The sequence below is a fragment of the Anguilla anguilla genome, chromosome 2 (assembly GCF_013347855.1).
Source record: "Anguilla anguilla isolate fAngAng1 chromosome 2, fAngAng1.pri, whole genome shotgun sequence".
NCBI classification, from domain to species: domain Eukaryota; kingdom Metazoa; phylum Chordata; class Actinopteri; order Anguilliformes; family Anguillidae; genus Anguilla; species Anguilla anguilla.
The window spans coordinates 63,748,787-63,770,817 of NC_049202.1; the positions used below are offsets into that span (position 1 = coordinate 63,748,787).

Consider the following 22,031-nt stretch of genomic DNA (forward strand, 5'->3'; position numbering starts at 1 on the left):
GTAAGTGTTTCACTTCATACTGCAGAGTTCATTTCAGGGCTCTGTGCTGTAGCTCTGTGTGATAAATGGGAAGAGGTTTTTGTACAGCTCTTCCCTCACTCTCTCTCACTGTGGGTCTCTGGCACAGTAATACACAGCAGTATCGTCAGCTGTCAGCCTGTTCATCTGTAAATACAGCTGGTTCTTGCTGTTGTCTCTGGTGATGGTGAATCTTCCCTTAACAGAGGTGGCATAATATATGGTGCCACCGCTACTACCGATCACAGCCACCCAACTCCAGTCCTTTCCCAGGGGGCTGTCTGATCCAGTGCATACTGTAGTCCCTGAATGTGAACCCAGAGGCTGTACAGGTAAATTTGTGGGATTATCCAGGCTTTTCAACTGCTGGTTCAGACTCCTGTAACACCTGTGCAATTAAGAAAGACATAGAACTCACAATCCACAACCTCACAAATCAACAGTTCAAGTAAAAACTAAATGAATAAGAAATTTAAACATACTGGCAAAGATTACTGTGATCAGAACCAGGCTGGTTATGATAGTCATGGTGAAAGCCTTGTAGTAAAGGATATAGTTTTGTTTTCTAAAATAACATACATTACAGTCAAGAGGGAAATGGCATTATTTCAAGAGCCATGTTCCATGTTCAGTAGCCATGCAGCTCTGCTCCATTCCTGCTGCTTCAAAGCATCTTGTCTACCACAGTGTGATCTTCAATGTAGTGCTGTTCAGAGGACAATTTATACCAAATGAATGTTGTCCCAGTGTGTAAGAGTGGCTCGTATAATATCCTGATCTCCAGAATACTTGTGAAAATATTCAGACCCCTTGAAATTATACTTTTTTTTCTAGATAACAAATTATTTTTTATAGATGATAAATAACAAACAGTATTTTTATTGTCAACTCATATTCTCTAACAGTCAGCTGTGTAGTGACTTCGTATTCTAAAACTGTAATAGCCACTTCGGACCTGGGATAGCCATTAAGTCTACGCGCATTCCAAATGAAGAGTTCTGATACGAAAGTAAAATGAAACGATCATTTATTACGTTCTTTAAGTTTAAATAAACAAAACAAATGAATACCCTTCGTTCTGTGCAGGTGCATACATTCGTGCGGTAGAAAACTTTTTTGCTTCCCCGGTCATGCCCCCTCCCACATGAGTAACCATTCATATCTAGGTAAGACATACGGGTAAGCATGACGTAACCACGCCAGGCAAGGTCTCTTAAAGGGTAAGCATAAGGCATAAATGCCTGTCATATATTAAATCATAAGAATCCCCAAAATCTAATATTTACATTTTTATAATTCATTCATTATAAATAATTTTCATTTACAATAACCCACAAGTTCATAAACGGCTCCTACATTCTAGTGCCTTCTCCATATAGGCACTAGAATGTATGAGCCGTCTTCCGGCCCCTAATTGTCTGTTATTCAAAAGGGGCAATTACTTTATATGCAAGAATATTTCAAAGGAGCATGTCTTGTATAGTCTCTTGAAAAAATCTAAATATCCCATAAAAAAGGAATAGTCCACAAAAGGGTATAACCCAATGGGAGAAAACAAAAAATATTCTGAAAAAGAGAGCTCTCGACTAATATTTCAGCCCATAGGTCAAAGTCCATGTAAAGTCAAAGGTCAAAAGTAAGGTTAGCCAATGTCATTAGTCACTTTGAAGCTTCTTTCAGTAGGCACAGTTTGCTTATGGGCCTTTCCAGGATGTTGTTCTTGGTCTTGACCTTAACTTGACGTACATGCCCTCTGCTGTCAGGCATGGTCTCTTCGATCTTTCCCATGAATCTTCCATATGGTACAGAAACTGTAGTCTTGAAGAAACAAAGGATGTGTTCAACATTAGTGTATGACCTTTCACTTTGTGCAGCTTTCTCTCTGATAGGCAGGAGGACCACACCTGTTTCTGGATCTGTGACGCACCGGTCCATTAACCGCTGGTATGTGAGGTTCTCCTGAGTCTTTGGATCAAAGAATTCTTTTGTGTCATGTGAAGGGTCCGACAGAATTTTGTACATCTCTGCATCAAACTGTCCCTGCTCGTATGCCGTTTCAATGGGCAAATGGTGACTATAGACTGGATCAATTATTCCTTCAATTGCTATCTGTGCTTCAAGCAATCGGGTGGCATGGTCTCGGACAATGAGGTCTTCCTTCATTGCTTCAAAGAGAGAGATTTTGCCTCCTGAGTAAGGATCTTTATAACCAGTGACTGCCTTTTCAGCAGAAAGCATTTTATTATGCAGTTCAGGTCCAAGCAGTCCCTCTTTCACAGCTTCATTGACAGAAAGCTTCTTATTCTTAATTGGGTCAATGACATACCCAGAAGCTGCTTGAGCTTCAAGGAGCACCACTGCAGATCCAGGAGTTAATTTCTTCTCCTTCATGGCTTGATAGATGCTCACTTTATTGTTTGGATCCAGTAAGACTCCACCAATGCAGTTCTTGCCTTTCAGATATGATTTTAATTTGTCAGTCTGACTGAGGTCCCGCACGATGGCTTTGCCCTTCTTCAACTTGTCATACTCTTTCTTGCTGGACAAGCCAATTTCATAAAGCCTGCTGGCAGGCACCTTCTCACGAATGCCTTCAAAAGCAAATGGTGATTCTCCATTTCTTTTTTGGCTGTCAACATCATCTGTAGCTCTCTTGCCATTGGGGCTGACATTGGTGTTCCAACCATGGTGCTGTGAACAAGCTCACCCTCAGGAACTGCATCAGTCTGGATCTCAATCTCACGTGTATGGGATGTTGGTGCCTCCTGCGTGACCTGGAGCTGCTGTAGTTTTTGCGTAGCTTCTTGTTCTCCTCAGCAAGCATTTTCTCCTGCTCACCCTTTTCTTCTCAAGGTCTTGCATCTCTTTCTGCTTGTTGCACATCTCTTCCTCAGCCTCTTTCTGCTTCTTGAGGGCCGCATCCATGGTGGCTTGCAGTTTTTTACGTTCCTCTTCCATGGCCTTCTTCTGCCACTTCTGTTCATCCTTGAGGGCTTTAGCTTTGTTGACCTCATCCTCAAACTGTTTTTCCAGCTTCTTTCTTGCGTATATGAAACCCTAAAAGGTTTTTGTTTTTGTGCAACATGAGAGGTCATTATTTGTTGATGTAGCTTTCGTATTACATTTGATGACAATGTAACGTTACTAAATTATAGCTATTTGCACAGCTAACGCTAGCTACCAGACCATGTCAAGAAGGGCAACATTAGTTTAGACAACGTTGCGCACAGTATCCATCTCTTATATCAGATAACATTGCGTTAGCTAGCTAGCTAATGTAATTAACACAATCTAATGTCAGCTAACAATTAGAAAAAACGCTAGCTAACGCTACCGACCTCGCAAACCGTCTGTCGAATGCAATGCTACCTTCTTGCAACGTTGCAATGTAGCTAACTAAAGGCCAGTTCAGATCAATGATTCGCAACAAGACTGGATGAAACTTGCAAAATTCCAAGACATCTGATTGTAAACATTCTAAAACTGCACTTGGCAATTTGACAAGGTGGGTCTTTTGAGACCCCAGGCAACGGCTTCAGACGCTCTGCAACTAACCAGTTCACACCGCTGCAATTTTCTCTGCAACATACTAAAACCGTTTCCTCTCGTTGCGAATCATTGATCTGAACTGGCCTTAATGTTACCGTTGTTTACATTGCCATCAAGTTCATCAATATATTGATCGGAATAAAGCCGAGGTATAGGTGGAGCAGAGCCGGGTCTGATTTCTGAAGACGTCATGCAGGAGAAAACTAAATAAAAGAATACGGCAGTATGGATTAGCGTTGTTATTATTTTTATTACGCTTCCTCGTATGTTCCTTCAGCCTTTATGCCCTTTTTGATGAAATCTCCTTTGTTTTTGTTTTATTCTTCTTGTTCTGATTGCTAATTTAACACCCAGCTCAGTTTTATTCTCTAACAGTTTAGTTAACAAAACCAGAAACACCAGGGGTAACATATTGCAAGGCAGCTGTTTCAAAAATATAACAATCATTCACAAAAAAGTTTATTGTGCATGAGATACATAATTGCACGAGCCACAGCGAATCCCGCAAATTCTTCTCTGCAGTTCAAAGATGTTCATACCGGGCAAAAGGTGGATAAAGAACGTTTGTGGAAATTGATCATCACTAATTCTACCCCAGGTCTGCTGCAGCATTTCAACCTGGCTCGGCAGTGTAAAGACAGCTTAAGTTAGTCTAATGTTCGACAATGACTGAGTATGTACATAACGTTACTTTTATAACAACCATTTTTTATTCAGTAAATAATAAGTGTTATAGTTGGCGTGGCCCAGGTGCCAACTGACTGCCGTCAAACAGGCGACACTGGTTGGATCCGGTTGGATCTATGGGAAGTGAGGTCCAAAAACACACCTGCAATTACCGCTTCTCGCCATTGGTACCGCCAAAGAGAACGAAACTGAAATCTTTGAGATTGTAACTTTAAGGCCTTGTGTTTTGGGAGTAGGATCTTGAATATTCCCGAATATTGGATCTAAAACAACTCTGACTTGCCGTTCAATGAAGTCAACCAGATTTGTGAACTTCGTTCTTTGGTTGGTTTGTTCAAGATGACTACATGCTGCAGATCTCCATTTATCTGAGGTTGAAGGGAAACTTAAAATGATTGTTCTCATGTTTGAGGGATTGTCTAAATCCTGCATGTACTGCAGAGCTTGCATAGCATTGTAGCAAATCCGAAGAAGCAATGAGTAGGCCTGCAATGCTGCCCCATCCTCAGGTTTGATAGCAGCCCAACCTAGTGCCTTCTCCATATAAGCACTTGTGATCTTGATTTTGTCACCGAAGTGTAGTTTTAGCAGTCACTTTGCTTCATCATATCCTCTTCTAGGTTCCATATGCTGGCAGCTGCATACCAGCTCTCTTGGTTGGCCAGTGGTACATTGCTCCAGATAATATAATCTGTCCCTACTGATGTTTGTGTTGGACTCAATGTCATGTTTGAAAGCACTGACGAAAGAATTATATTGCAGTGGATCTCCTCCAAACACAGGGATTTCCTTGGCAGGTAGTAAAGACAGTCTTTGTTGGTGCACAAGAACTTCTGTCATTTCACTATGCCTGTGCATAAAAGCGGTCAATGCAGTCTGGTCAGTTTGGTGAGTATGGCCTAATGTTGCACCTGGCCAAATGTCACCCCCTACAGGAACATTGATGTCATGTACTGGCATGGACGGATGTGGACTTGGCCTTCTCTGCGCAGGACCTTGATGGTAGGTTGTTTGCATGGATTGATAAGGGAGTAGGATCGCTTGCCTCCTTGGCCTAGCCCCTTGACGGTAAGGCTGTTCCATGTCATCATCAGGTGAGGGGTCTAGAGAGCCTGGATTAAATACTTCAAGAGTCCTAGGTGGTCTGTTGTACATTTGGTCATAGTATTCATTCATTGCATCTGTAGGTGTCTTCACATCAGATTGGGGTAAAGATGAAACTTCAAATTCTTTGAGGACTTTTAATTTGGCATTGGATTCTGCTATTGCCGTTTCAATTTCCAACTTTTCCTTTTTTGCAAATCCTTAATCAATTTTTGCAGTTTTTCTTCTTCTTCCTCCAGTTTGCGTTTTTCCTCCAAAGCTGCAGATTTTGCAATAAGAGAAGCCTGCTCAGTTTTTGCTTTTATGCACAGTGAAGATGCAGTGGTTGATGCTACAGTGCTTCTCGATCCCTTTTTAGCAGAACTGCTGATACTGTCCTCAGTGTGTTCATTGTAGACAGGTGTTATCCGGGATTGAATATCTTGAATAAATGCATTGAATTGTTTGACTTTTGGTTGATACCAGTCAAGTTCATCACCCTCCTTTTCATCACCAGACAACAGTGATTGTACAGATTGATGCATTTCTGCAAATTCATTCAACAGAACATCAAAGGCCTCCAATTGAGCATTCACTTGTATCAAGGATACATATTCACCAGCAAACAGCGCATCCAATTCATTCTTGCGCCTCATCAACACTCCCAACTTCACTCTACGGGAGCCAATTAATTCATGCAGCACTATCAGCCTCAGCTTTGGTCTCTTGTTGTTTATGATCGGACATTTTAATACCAGCCACTATATCACAATAAACGTGACTAGGGGCGTCATGCAAGCCAAAATTCTGGGGGGGGCACAATTAGAGCGGGGGGCATGGAGGTCCTTCCCCAGAAAAAATTATAATAATAATGATGCAATTTTCTGCAATTTGACATACATATTCAAAGACTTCGGGGGGATGATTATAAAACTTCACTAAATCAGTTTTTGTAGCTCAGTAATCTCCCACTTTAAATAAATATAAAGTATCTACCCTAATATAGAGATTTTTATGTCAGTTATTTGTACTGTTATGGTTATTGAAAAAGACACTCACATATTCACTCACTTCTACACTAGTTTCTACACTGCTGCCACTTTTCTTGAAAAAGAGCTAAATCTTGTCTGCATCACCCAAAAATTTTAAGGGGCATAAATTCACATAAAAAGACTATATCCACGATGCAAATCAATTTAGAGAACATAGATAATAAAGCCACAGATGAAAGGAACCTGCCAACATGGTAATAGCTGTATTTTCAAACACAATGCATAGGAACCAGCATGAGTACAGATCAGACTGTGCTGACATCATATAGCTAGAGGGTATGCACATGACGTCACAGTAGGTGGAAGTCACTGAGTGGCAGAAAGACTACTGAGTGATAGCGTTAGCATTCAGCTTGAATGCCGTGAAAACACAAAAAAATCTAAAATGGGAAAGAGCTGTTCTGCGATTGACTGTACAAATAGATTCAACAAGAAATCGGAGCTATCTTTTTTACAGACTGCCGAAAGCTAAAGAAAAGAGAGGCAAATGGATCGCTGCAATTCGCAGAAACAACTGGAATCCAGGCACCGAAACGTGGATTTGCGGTTGTCATTTTGTGTCAGGTATGTTGGATTTTTGGGTAAAATCATACCTTAAGTCATGTAGGCTACTGTATTGACTACTCATCAATTAAATATTTAGCATCTTTCATTTATATTCTGTGTAACTGTAAAGTTTTTGTCAGCATTTATTAAAAAACATCCATGATGATGAGCCTTGTGTTCTACAAACAAAGGGGGGATGGTTAGATAGTATTAGCTAACCAAGCATATAAATTATTAGGGTATGATTTTATGTATGATCAACCTCATTTCGACCCGTGACATCAATAGGCAGGTCATCGTCAGATCCGGTTTTGGTATCACTTACCTTTCTATCCACCCTCATTGCTACAATTCAAATGGATAGAGGCTGGATTTGTGTGAAGCCTACGGTCCTAACATAAAGGTTTTTAATTTTGTATTAATCCTATGATTTCAAATTACATAGGGTTTTTGATTTATTTTCATTTGTTAGTTTATTTTAGTTTTAGTTTAAGTTCTGGTTAGAAGGTTTGCAGCTTTGGTTTACTAATATTCATTTTACATTTTTTAAAATGTAAAATGATTTTAATTGTTATAAAAACGTAATTTATATTTGTTGTGAAGAAATATATTTAATCCTCAGATTTCAATTTTCTTATCAACTTGACATTTGGTTAATGCTTTTGAATACAGGGAATTCATATGTAAGAAGTATTGTTTCTGTTGCTGACTGTGTGAACTGAAGTGTGAAGCAGTTTTTGTATCACTCCCACATGACTTTCTCTCACCGTGACTCGCGCGCACAGTAATACACTGCTGTGTCTCCAGTCTGCAGGCTACTTGTTTGTAATCTTACTGTACTGCTGGAGATGTCGCTGGTGATGGTGAATTTACTCTTTAGTGAATCTTTATAAGCAGTGCCTCCACTGCTACAGATGCGTCCAACCCACTCCAGAGCTTCCCCTGCAGGCTGTCGGATCCAGTGTGTGCAGTAGCTGCGATCAGTCAGGGAATACCCAAAGACTTTACAGGAGATGGTCAGAGAATGCCCTGGTTTTAAAACCATAAAACCAGGCTGGGTGAGTTCAACACAGTGACCATCTGTATGAGAGATTAAAGAAAAAGATAATTATGCAAAGGTTAATGCAATTATCAAAGAAAATAGTTAATGCAAAATCTACTAGTTAAATGTATTCTATGAAAAATAAAATCAGAGGAATGAAATGTAAATATTGAATAATATTGCTTCAAAAGAGAATAAATTAATACAGTATGGACACTTACAAAATAAAGTTCCCAGCAACACTGTGAATGTTATTATAGCTCCCATTGTGACACAGATTTCCCTCTCTGTCTTACAGGTGATGCTCCTGTGTTGGGAGGAGAATTCTCAGTAGCTTTTATAGGATGGTGTAGGGTGTAATTTGTTTAAATCTCAGGGGATTCAAGAAAATCTGAAGATGAAGATCATTTGAGAAGGTCAGAATATCCATTAAATGGTCACTGCTGCCCCCTCCTGGAGGAGAATTTAAAGCAGTAGACTACCACCACCCGCATAACTAAGCAAAGTTAAGATCAGTAAAAGTGTGAATGGAATGAGTTCACATTGAATGTTCACATAGTTATGATATAAGTATCTGCAAAATTAGATACATTCCATCTAGAGGGATGTCTTGTCTTAATTTCAGGATATTATCCTGATAAACAAAATTGTAACTGCTGAAAAACCAATGTGAATGTCTTCTGTGTATTGTTGTGCTTCTGAAGGATAAATATCCAGTGCTGTGTATAGATTTTCTGTAAATATACCAAGAACAGGAAGGTTTGTATCTGATTCTTTTATTTGAGTACAGTGATGAGCAGCTTATTTACATATAAATAAATTGTACAGAGGAGCAGATCTTGTTTACACCAGTGGCAATAAGTAACTACATTACATGCCTCTAAAATGTAGTGATAAAGCATGTCAGAAATGGGTTGTGGGTTGCACTCTATTTTATTAATAGAGGAATAAGGCTTTCATACTGAACTCTCCTTTTGGATATTGATAATGCATTTATTACCTGTTCATTTATGGTTTCATAATAGAAACAGTAAATGAGAATTTTATTTTTACATAAAGTCAATTGATGCAGCTGGATTTTTTGTCAAACAATCTAGAAAAATCCTTTTCCAGGCTACAATGCATGCTCTCCAGCTCAATTCAATCTGCAACCTTTGAGTTACAAACACAGGACCTAAACTATTATGGGATTTGCATTTCATCAGCACACTGCAGCACAAATGGAGGAAAATATTTTAATTCATATTCTGAACACATAAGGTTCCAGCTTCACAGTGCTCTTACATTTTTGTGTTCTGCCACTACACTCATCAGGGTGGGTTTTTGTACAGGTCTGCTGTGGCTTTACTGCACTGTGTGTATCGGGCACATTAATACACAGCTGTGTCTCCAGTCTGCAGGAACTATACCCCGGAACTAGGAACCTTTTGAGGAACTCAGTGCGTTTCCACCGCAGGAACTAGGGTCTAAATTTAGTTCTGGGGGCTTTGTTTTACCCCCCAAAACGTTCCTGCTCGGGGGGTAGTACTTTCCGAAAGTACAGGAACCTTTTGGGTGGAGCTTGCAGCGCTGAACATTTCTGATTGGTCGAGTACTCGTAGCATTTGTGTTGTATTTATTTTCCGCCATTACCCGCCATGTTTGAAAATATGCAGCGGCAAACCAATTTATTTTCATAATAACTTCAAATCAAACTTGTATGTTATGCGGCGCAGTAGCCTACTTTTGGTTATAGCCTGTCAACGTCTTGGAATTATAAGGTGTGCTCTTCTGTTCTTTTCTTGCTTTAGTATTCGTTTTATAAAATGCTAAGCATTCGTGCTGGGACAGCATATTACGTAGGCTACCAAAACATTCAAACGAATTAATTCGGTTGCTGAATATTTTCTTCCGGATTTTCTTTGTTAGCCCGTTGTAATTGACTCAAAACGTTTGATACAGTTATGTGAGGTATGCGGTAGTTCTGCATAATTTAAATTGGTGATACAGTACAAGCAAACTGGAAATTACCTTCCGCACTTTTTATCCGGGTAAAATAACAGGTTAATTCTAGTAATCTTCCCTTTAGCTTTTTCAGACTGCCGTAATTTTACTCAATTTTAGTGCCATTTTTTCAATTCCACGAAAAGACCAGGAAGACTATGGACTCATTTATGGTGCATGGTTCGCATCTGGAGGGCACACTTCGCTGCTCGGCTAGCAGTAACTTCGAAGGAAAGCAAACGGTGGCTGTACCACTACTAATTTACATTTTCACGCAAGTCCGAGTTTTCGTTCTATTCTTGTCATTTTGCGATTAGCCTATATGGAATTGACGACGAGAAAGTAATAAAACAGCAAATTGTTTACAACGTGTGCATGTTTTCTGCTGTTAATGAATGTGTTTGAGAGGATATATGAAAATCAATAAATACAAAAGTAACCATATATAGTCATTGTTGGTAACCCGTTGTATATAAGTGGAATAAACCCCTCCGGGCTGTCCCGGTTATTAGAAAATAACGTAGGCTACTTCGGTGGTAGTATGGGGTTACAGAAGAAATCATATGACAGATGGACCGACGACAACGTCAGTGGGCTAATTTGCCTAATCTTCGCGGTACTTTAGACCCCGGTGGAAACGCAGACAACCATTGGCTGAAGGAACATTTTAGTTCCTGGTAAAGTAGTTCCTGGGACTGAAAGTTCCGGGTAATTTTGGTGGAAACGCGGCTTAATACACAGCTGAGTCTCCAGCCTGCAGGCTGCTCCCCTGCAAAGTCACTGTGCTGCTGGAGGTGTCTCTGGACACAGTGAACTTACTCTTTAGTGAATTTTTGTAATAGGTGTTCCCACTGCCACAGATGCTTCCAACCCACTCCAGAGCTTTCCCTGCAGGCTGCTGGATCCAGGACGTACAGTAGCTGCTATCAGTCAGGGAATACCCAGAGACTTTACAGGAGATGGTCAGAGACTGCCCTGGTGTTAAAACCATGGATCCTGGCTGTGTGAGTTCAACACAGTGACCATCTGTGGAGACAGAAAAAAAATACATACTTGGACTCGTAAATACATCAGTAAGTAACATAATTATTGAAACAAGCAAGAAGCACTAACAGAACAGCTAATTTAATGTCATTCAAAATAAAAACTTGGAAAACACTGAAGAATATTTTTAATTTTTGAATAAACATATGAATATGGCATGTTCACTTGCAAGATAAAGTTCCCAACAACACTGATAATGCTATAAGAACTTCCATTGTCACACACAGATCTCCCTCTTTGTCTAACAGGTGATGCTCCTGTGCTGGGAGGAGAAGTCTCAGTGGCTTTTATAGGAAACACTGTGCGCTGAATTAGTTTAAATCTCTGGGGATTGGAGGAAGGAGAAAAACAATAAATTCAGAGGGTCAGAGTAACCTTTATAAAGAGCACTGCTGCCCCCTCCTGGAGGATAATTTAAAACAGCAGACTGCTTCCACCAGCATTGCTCCGGATTTTAAGATCAGTAACAATGCTTATGGGTTCATTTTAAATTAATATTCAATACATTTTGATTTGAATAGCTGCACAATGTAAAACATTCCAACTCGATTGATATAAACACACAGGAGAGCTGTCTTGTCTTATTTTCTGGGTGAAAAATGGTAACCACAAGGAAAACAAATGCCAGCAGATCTTTGTATATGTTTGTGCTCCAATGAAAAACGAGGAGTATATCTAAATATATCTGTTTATATGGTGTTTTTTATTAATAAATTAATATGACAAAACAGGTATGACAAGAACAGATAGCATTGTATCTTGAACTGCTGTTTGCGTAAACTAATTTATAATGCTAGTGGGATGGACTAAGCTATGTGCTAATTTACATGAAGAGAAATGGTACTAAACGGTACTCTATACAAAATCTGCACTCTTACTGTACTCTTTTACCTCAACGATAATAAGTAACTTTACATGTCTCTAAAAGTTACCAATAAGGTATAATAAAAATGGATCACAGTTTTATTATGCATAACTGAATTAATATGAATTGTACCTTTAGAAGGAACACAACACCTTAATATATTTTAATGTATATTGCAGTCACAAATTACACAGGAAATGACATCAAAGCTATGAAATCAGTCACAGTCTTGTATTCTCAGGGTTTTCGTGATAATTCATCTCACAAGATGAGGAGACTGTGGGCTAAAGTACTTGGTATTCATTAAGCTACTACAGATTAAACAAATATGACAGCACTCTGGCTGTTATTAGTTAGGAGTAAATACAAATATAGTGTGTTGCACATAGAAATGTTAGATTGGACCTGTTGAGGAACGTCTCTCATGTAACAACATCATGCACTGTTCCAGTGCTTTCTTGAACTGGTTATCACTGTGGTGTTAATTTCTTTCAACCAGTGAAGAATGTGCATTTTCTATAGAGTAGATGTTCAGTTCAAAACAAATTATTAAATGAAATGTACATTATATATCGAAATAAATAATGTCTCTCCCTTTCAGAGACAAAAATAGCAAAAGTTGACTTTCAATATTCAAACTCTCTGTACTTTGCCATAGGGGCAATAAAAACATGAATTCCCTGAAGTCTGCTGTGGTGAAAGTTTCATGTAGAGAGTTATTGTCAGGGCTCAGGCTTGACTTCTCTCACTGTGGGTGTCTGGCACAGTAATACACAGCAGAGTCTTCAGCTGTCAGCCTGTTCATCTGTAGGTACAGCTTGCTGTTGGAGTCATCTCTGGATATAATAAATCTTCCCTCAACTGATTTGGAATAGTAGATGCTTGTACTCTGTGTGTGAATAAAGGCAACCCACTCCAGTCCCTTGCCAGGAGCCTGTCTGATCCAATTCATTGGATAGCTGCTGAATGTGAACCCAGAGGCTGTACAGGTCAGTTTGTGGGATTCTCCAGGCTTTTTTACTGCTGGTTCAGACTCAGTCAGTGTCTGACATTGAACACCTGTAAAATGAAAAAAAGTCTTAGAACACACAACCTCACACAAACAATTTTAGTACATATTAAATGTATGACAGATTCAAACCTACTTGTTAAGGAGACTGTAATCAGAAGCAGGCTGGTTATAACAGTCATAGTGAAAGTCTTTGACTTCGGTCTGTGATGAAAATCCTTCAGTCAGTCTCCTACAACAGTCTCTCCTCCCTCAGTGCAGAGAGGTAAATGTAGAAGGAAGAGCTCAGAGTTTGCATGAACTCCTCCTCACTGGGTGGGCAGATCACACACTGTTTAAATAGAGCAGTCAGAGCTGTAGATGGGGTGCAGATCATATAGCAGTTATAAGTATTATTCATCATTACAGCCGTGTGTCTCTCTTCCATGGCTGATTGTTGCATTATTATTCATAGTGAATGCAGGGAGTTTCCTGGCAGGTGAGGGTGGGAGTGTGGATTCAGGAGCTCTCCAGTACACAGTACATCACGGTCAGTTTAGTGAGAGTGTCCAAGACAGGGAGCTTACAATCATACAATATAGAAAGCATCCTGATATTCAGTGTTAAATTCTTGACCCAGTATTTGTAATACATGTCTTGTGCCAATACTTTGATATGATGATGCTCCCTCCTGAAGGAGAATAAGAATTAGCAGGCTGCTTCACCCACCATTGCAGCTGAATTTTCTGTAAATTAAAAAGCAGTTTCTTTTATAGTTCTTCACTTTTGTATAGCCAATTTTTTTCACATTCCCTGATATGGTGAAGCACTACTGCTCATTATTATGACTCAGGAAAATACAAAACTTCCCACAATTCCACAGGACATACTCTTTGCACAGAGGTCACAGTGTCCCCTCTGTGGGCCAAAGACAGGCTGCTGGCTGATGTGTTTCAAACAGTTTTCCAGCGCTGCTGTAACATCCCTCATGTGCTTCTAGATGGCCTTCACTGAGGTGGGTGGGGGGTGGGGGGGGGGGGGGGGTGGGGACAGCAGGTGACCAGCCCCAGCAGGAGCTTTGTTCAGGGCCTTTAGTGTGTGACTGACAGATTCAGAATCTGCAGGGTTTTAACTGCTGGTTCAGACACAGGCCTTTATTCAATAAACAGCTTAACTTTGACTCGTGAGCAGCAGCGCTCACTGGCCTCATATTCACCATTACATATTTATAAAATTAGACGTTAAATAAATAATTTTTGATATCAACTTTTATATGTCCTTTCTTTCATCAGCACATAGAGGGAAACATTCAATTAAATCAACATTTGGGGTTCAATCAACATTTGTCTTTCTTTTCAATTTAAATGCCAGCATTTGTTTATTCTTCACATACTGTAATGTGTTTGGTAAGTTACATTTGGGTGATGCTGAATGCATGCAGGTAGAGTGTGTGTGTTCAGTGGTGACACTCAGTGTGATGTGTTTTTGTACAGCTCTAGTGTTGCTTTGCTGCACTGTGGGTCTCGGGCACAGAAATACACAGCTGTGTCTCCAGTCTGCAGGCTGCTCCCCTGCAAAGTCACTGTGCTGCTGGAGGTGTCTCTGGAGATGGTGAACTTGCTCTTCAAAGAATCTTTAAAATAAATGTCTTCATCCCACCATATGGTTCCAATCCACTCCAGTGCTTCCCCTTCAGGCTGTCGAATCTAGGCTATACCATAGCCGCTATCAGTCAAGGAATGCCCAGACACTTTACAGGAGACAGATACTGGCTGTCCTGGTTTTACAAGTATAGAGCCTGGCTGTTTGAGTTCAACACAGTGACCATCTGTGGAGACAGAAAAGATATTTGAACAAACATCCAAAGTAATACAATTATGAAAACAAAACTAATTTTTCTTTGAATTGAAAATATGAATACAGCATGTACAGTATACTTACAAAATAAAGTTCCCAGTAACACTGCAAAAGCTATAATTGCTCCCATTGTGACACACAGATCTCCCTCTCTGTCTAACAGGTGATGCTCTTGTGTTGGGAGGAGTATTCTCAGTGGTTTTTATAGTTAATTCTGTGGACTGAATTTGTTTAAATCTTGGAGGAAGGAGAAAAACAGGACAAATTCAGAGTCAGAATATTCATTGTGAGGAGCACTGTTGCCCCCTCCTGGAGGACAATTTAAAACAGCAGGCCCCTTCCACCGGCATCACTCTGGAATTTACGCCAGTAACAATGCTAAAGGATTAAATTCAGAATAAATGATCACATAGTTATGATTTGAATATTTGTACAATTTGATGCATTCATATGGATTGCTAAAAACATTCACTTGAGAGCTGTCTTGTCTTATTTTCAGTACATTATGCTTGTTACACAAGTAATCATAGGAAAAACAAATGTACATCACAGATTTTTGTGTATGTTTGTGCTTCCAGGAGAAATACTATCAAGTATATATAAATATCTCAGTATATGTGTAGTATTTAGATATTCTATAGATAAACCAGTAGATAAACCACCCATGAACAATATGGTCGTCACCTTTAGTAAAACAATTTGATTCTTCTTTTGTCTTCCCCCAAAATATGGTGTGGATCAGTCTATCTGTGTTTTGATATTTGTATGAGTAAAATGGCTGTGAATATTGAGGTAAGGTTGATAAAGTCAGAAAGAAAAACAATAAAATCTTAAACTGGGAGTAACAGAATGGCGTATATATTCCAACCTGCCAATGATCCTGGATAACTCAGTTTTTCACTGAGAATATCACTCTGTTACTTGGATCTGCTGATTTTTTTATCTCCAACATCTGTAAAATCGGTTCTATCCTTCCTGCATATGCTGCCCAGCTCATTATTCAGGCCCTTATGGTGTCCTTAATGGATGATGCTGCTCTCTCCTTGGGTCTCCCTGCTGGTAAAATCAGTCCTATCCTTCCTGCATATGCTGCCTAGCTCATTATTCAGGCCCTTGTGCTGTACTGAATGGATGACGCTGCTCTCTCCTTGGGTCTCCCTGCAGGTACTATCAGGCCCCTCCTGCTCATTCAGAATGCTGCTCCTGCTGCATTTACCTTCATCCAAAATACACAAGTGTCACATCTCTCCCCTACTCCCCTCTCTGGCTATAGAACACACTTCAGACTGTAAAGTACAGCACTCTACACATCCAGCTGCATACAGGCAACAGGCCACCACTGCTGAATCTAGTCATCCACACTAGTCACCCCCTCCTCCTGTTCACCTGTGTGAGCTGATGCCCCAGACCACACTGGGCCCATGCAGGCACCACTGAAGAAGACTGTGGTCAAAGTGCATTGTGTGCACCTGTCTGCGGGTAAATGCCCTGTCATTGTGTTCAGTGTTTGTTTCATTACATTCCACAACATTACACAAGTCAGTCTAATGAGAGTGTCCAAGACAGACAGCATCTGACCACAGTACAGAAAGCAGCTGGAAATCCACTGTTAAACGCTGGACCCTGTATTTGTAACACTAGTCTTATTTAACCAATATTTTCATATTACGAGCAGTGCTGGGTGGCATGGTGGTGCAGTGGGTAGCACCGGCGACTTACAGCAAGAAGGTTATGGGTTCGAATCTCAGCTTAGGCCTTTCTGTGTGGAGTTCGCATGTTCTCCCTGTGTCCATATGGGTTTCCTCCAGGTACTCCGGTTTCCTCCTACAGTCCAAAGATATGCAGGTAGGCCGATTGGAGACTCTAAATTGCCCATAGGTATGAGTGTGTGAGTGAATGGTGTGTGTGTGTGTGTGTGTGTGCCCTGCGATAGATTGGCAGCCTGTCCTGGGTGTATTCCTGCCTCTTGCCCATTGCATGCTGGGATAGGCACCAGCCAGCACCCCCCGTGACCCTGCTCAGGATAAGCGGGTATAGATAATGGATGGGATGATCAGTGCTGCTGTCCCCTTCTGGAGCAGAATGTTAAAAAGCAGACTGCTTCCACCAATGCATAGAGTGTACATAGGAACGGGTGAGGGTTGGAGTCTAGGAGGGTCCAAGCAGTGAAGCCTAAGAAGTAATGGCAATTCACTTGCCGAATTGAATTCAATGTAGAAAACTAAGGTGATTTAACAACCAAAGGTAATCTCTTCAGTCAATCTCTTGTGATCATACATTTCATTATGTTTGAAAAGAATGGTTAGTAAATCCAGAAAAATGTTTTATTACATATTGCATTTAAAAAGAAATCTGCTTTACATATGAAATGTAATGATCATTAATGGAGTTTCAAAATATCATCTGGAAAGTTTTATTTTGCCTTCAAAAGTCTGATATTCCTCATTCACTTCAATGGTAGCCCCAGTATTTTGCACTCACCATGTGCAGTACAGGCTTACTTCTGGGGCTTCACAAGATTAGGTTAGCTGAAGGTGTGCTTGCCTGTCTAGTTAAATATGCATGTCTGTGCACCGACATTGCAACCCGTTTTATGCAAATTAGGATGATTATGTGTTTAAGAAATTTCAGTGGAATTAATGATTATGATATTACCATTTATATAATGAGAATAATAAAGGACTAATTGAAAGTTTGTGTTGTTTATTGCCATAATGTTGAAGTGTATATGCATTATGTTCAAGGGTTTTGATTCAGGAGCTTGTTTTGTACGTCATATATCCCATAAAATATTACAAAGAAAACATTCTCCTACATCTATATTCCCATTGTGTAATCATGCCGAAGATTGACAATCTTTGTGTTTTACAAACTTTCACTTGTTACTCAAGCTATTGCTCACTTTGAATCCACTGGGAGCTTAATATGAAGGAATAATTGAATACATATAATTAAGTTGGATTACATGTATTTGTTATTTTCTTAAATTCATTTCAACTTTGTTTAAAAATGTGTGATGAAGCCTTATGGTGCAAATCCAGGAGAAAAACAATAACAGATAATGTCTTTAGGCCACACAGCACAGCCAGTCACACACTGCCTGCTAAATCATCTGTGGAGGGTTTTTGTACAGCAGGGCCTTAAACTCTATCACTGTGTCTCTCGGGCACAGTAATACACAGCTGTGTCTGAGGACTGGAGATCGGTGATGTCTAAGTAAGCAATGCTGTTGGATGAATCTTCTGTAACATTGAAACGATCGTCAGAAGAACCATCGAAGTATCCAACCCATTGCAGCCCTTTATTTGGAGCCTGTCGAACCCAGTGCACACTGTCGCTGCTGAGTGAGAATCCAGTAATTTTGCAGGAGAGCCTCACGGAATCTCCAGGCTTCTTCATCTGTGGAGCAGACTCTGTCAGTGTGATGTCACAATGAGCATCTGCAGAAGGGGACAAAAACACAGTTTTACAACAGTTCTATAGCCAGTGCTGTAGCACCACTCAATCAAGTGTTGTGAGACAGGAGAAAATAGGGAATGAAATCAGCTGTGTCCTTACATTTAAACGCAAACAGCAAAGCTATGATGAATACTAAGGCCTCCATTTTATTTTATTTACAGCAGCGAAAGACAAGAAGTGAACAGTGCTGCTCGTCACTGAGTATGTACTGTAATTTCTGTGTTTTAAAGAACATGGGGCTCATGAGATTTACATAACTGCCTCTCATGGGAAATGCTATTTACATAAAGTGTACAGTGTGTATATAAACGCTTAGTTGGTCTGAATGTTCCACAAATATTACTTACTGAATGTTTCATTACAGAAAATGTTCATTTCCTGTGCAAATATTGGCAATATTGTAAAATATAGGCATTTAAAATTCTAATGCAACACATCTAAATCAAGTATTGATAGCTATTTTCCCGTCATTAAAATGCTCTAACTCTCCAGATGCTGTTCAAATCTCAGAACATTCCAGCAGATGTGTGAGAATGTTACTTAATACCACACAAAATAATGTGAAAGAATACATTTTATTTGATTGCTGAAAAATGAATGTTTCTTATAAAATTGTTGGAAATCTAGCAAAATTTTGAAATGGACACTTTGAGACAGAAAAAAAAAATGAATTTCATGACATTTCAACCGAAAATATAAAAATTGCAAGGCTGTGCGGCAGTAGTCAGAAGCCAGAATAATAATTACTGTTATTATGATGTATTTTTGGGTGGGGCGTTCCTCTGGTTTTACACAGTTGGTCAGAAACAGAAACTCACAGGATGCAGCTGCCAGGGCCGTCTGCAGAGATGCAGGGAACATGGTTTGTGTTGCAAATGAGCTGCAGTGAGCTGCTCTTCTCACCTCTCCAGGGCTTAGAGGCTGTGGTCATATTTAAACAGAAAAGGGGGCAGAGCTTTTTTTAGTCGGACTGTGGTGTGAGATGCTGGGATCACACAGGGTCCATCAGGTCCTTTCTAACCCTGACTATTTTCTTTTCTCCTTGTTTGGAGAACACACGCATTCTTAGACCTGTCCTACTACTAAGAGTTGCTCATAGCTACTTTACAAGAGGTAGCTCGACAGACTTCATACCGTTTCGATTCAATAGCCTAATGGGCAAAAACACATTTCTCTGCTGTGCAGCAGTATAGTGGAATAATCTGCCCACAAACCTGAAACTGAGTGTTTCACGGAGCACGTTTAAAGTGGCCTTAAAGAAATGGTTACAAAGTACCATGTAGAATATTCAATTTTAACTTTTATGACCAAGAAAGCATGAGCCTGTTGACATAGCTACCCCGCCGCCTGCTATTTATATATTGATTGTATTGTCATCGCTTGCTGTCTTGTTGTTGTCTTGCTTTTATCTTGTAGAGTGTTAAGTGTTATATTGGAGGACCACAATGGAAATAAGCCTTCGGGCTTTATTGTGTTTTCATCCTCAGTGATTTTTAGTGTATGTAATGACTGCAGTGCAGTGTTATATGTGTTTTTTAATCATCAAATAAATTAATTAATTCATTCATTACTTGTTAAATGTCCTTCATCAGTTCAGGACAGCAAAGGAAAAATGAACAAAGTCTTCATATATTCTGCAGCTATGCAAACCACATTACATCACATTACATTCATGTATATGTCCACAGGAGTTTGATAGGGAACAAAACTTCCATTTTTAAACTGCAAAACTCATCTCTGTTTCTTTTCAGTGCTTGTTCGCTCTAAAACATTTTGAATTTGTTTTAATAAAAATGATCAATTAATTATTTATTTTATTCCCATGCTCAAAACCCACCTGAAATTCAATTTTGAAACACATTTATTCGCAATAAAACGAGACATGAAAGAACCAAAAATCTAAATGCTGAATAAAGCAAAAAAAAAAAAAAAAAAACTACAGGGAAGACTCAAGTGAAAATGTACAAATACAAGCTGAATATGTGTCTGTGGCTCTGTACCATAGGAAAGAATGTGGGGAAGGGAGAGAGATAAAAACTGGAGATTATGGATTTGTGTGAATCACAGTATATCAATATTTCTATTGCCTTTTTATGTAGCAACGGTGCCGTACCTGTACCCCTTCAGGAGTCTTAATAAAATGCAGCTGGCCAGCATTAGGATTCTCTCACTGATCTGGAGGGGAGCACGAGGCCGTGTGTCTCTGAGGCAGCCTGTGGGTTTATGTACAGACGCGGCACCGCCCTGCGTCACTGTGTGAGTCGAGCGCAGTAATACACGGCTGTGTCCTCAGTCTGCAGGCTGCTGATATCCAAGTACAGCACGTTGCTGCTGTCTCTGGAGATGGTGAACCGGCTCTTGAACTGCGCGGGAGAGTCGATGCTTCCGCCTCCCCAGATGATTCCCATCCACTCCATGGCTTTCCCCGGACGCTTCCGAATCCAGCTCGTGCCGTAATCTGTCAAGGCGTACCCAGAAACCTGACAGGACACCTTCACGGACCCTCCAGGTGACTTGGCCTGAGCAGGGGAGGAGGTCAAAGTGATGGCGTCCAGACCTAAAACAGGAGATTAAAGGCAGGATTAAAACGTGGGTTAATCCGCGTTATCGCAAACTGATAGTCATTACTATCATGCCGTCATTACTGGGTGACGTATCTAGTTTAATCCATTCTAAATGGAACATATTTGACATAAACAACATAACAGTGGCAACGTGAAGATCCCAGACTGAAGTCATCAACCACTTACATGGCAGAAAGGCCAAGAGGGGAAGGAGCAGACGGATCATATTTGCAGTGCAGTTGCAGTGAGGACGACTTTGACTGGCGCGCATCACTGTCCCTCTGCTCTCACAGGAACGGTCTGTTATAGACGGTGACACACAGGCCAGATTTGCATACAGCTCTTCCTGTTTCCACACATTGAGATGTCACCCCCAGGGAGTCAGTGCAGACTGGAAGATTCATACCTGTGGAGTCAGTGCAGACTGGAAGATTCATGCCTGTGGAGGCAGTGCAGGCTACGGGAGGTGAATCAGTGGAAGAAAAGCCACCACATTGGGGTGCCATGCCACAGGAGCCAATGTTGAATAGAGGAATGTGACTAATGAGGCCAGTTTAGAATTTATTAGTTAGAGTTTGAGTGCAGAACTGGAATCAAATCAGTTGAGCCAATGCATGGAGAAACGGTCAATTCAGCAGAGTCAAAACATAACAGAAGAGTCACATTCAAAGAAGAGTTCAATCAACAAAGTAAACTCTGACCCCCCGTGCCAGAGCAGTAGAGTTCACACAGGACACCGCAGGATAGAGTTCTCAGCCTCCAGTGCAATAGAACTTTATGCCTGAAATTACCCTTGCACTTCTTTCCCAACCTTTGTGATATTGCGCTTTAAATAAACTTGGCTTGACTTGGCTGATTGAAAGGACTTCTCAAAACACACCAGACTGCAGACCTCCAGAACTGGGGTCTGAGCCCCCTGCACTCAGAGGTATGTTTTAGGAGGCGGGTGTGGAACCATGCTGTGGGCTATAACTGTTACTAAATTCACTGCAAACTTCTACTTTTATTTTTTCACATGTTTACTTACTCTTATTTATATCACAATCTGGCAGTTTAACTACATTTACTGAAAAGCTCAAAACTGACAGTTGAAGACTGCTCTTCTGTCCTTTTATGAAATAGTTTCTCAGGGTCTGCTGGTGTTCGTGCTTCCAAGAGATTACAGTTCCCGTCTTTGTCCTACAGGTAATGCTCCTGTGTTAATTCAGAGGGTCAGAATTTCCATTATGATGAGCACTGCTGCCCCCTCCTGGTGTAGAATTAAATGCAGGAGGCTTTTTAAACCTGCATTACT

The 22,031-nt window shown here is 40.3% G+C and overlaps 1 protein-coding gene and 1 gene segment (V, D, J or C); one reads left to right on the forward strand and one right to left on the reverse strand.

Moving 5' to 3' along the window:
- The window catches only part of LOC118220446 (titin-like), a 435,810-nt gene that overhangs the window by 296,784 nt on the left and 116,995 nt on the right, over positions 1–22,031 (forward strand). The gene's annotated exons all lie outside the window — the stretch shown is intronic.
- On the reverse strand, positions 20,341–21,115 carry LOC118220470. The segment is given in 2 exon segments: positions 20,341–20,730; positions 20,924–21,115. Coding segments are annotated over 2 exon segments (393 nt in total).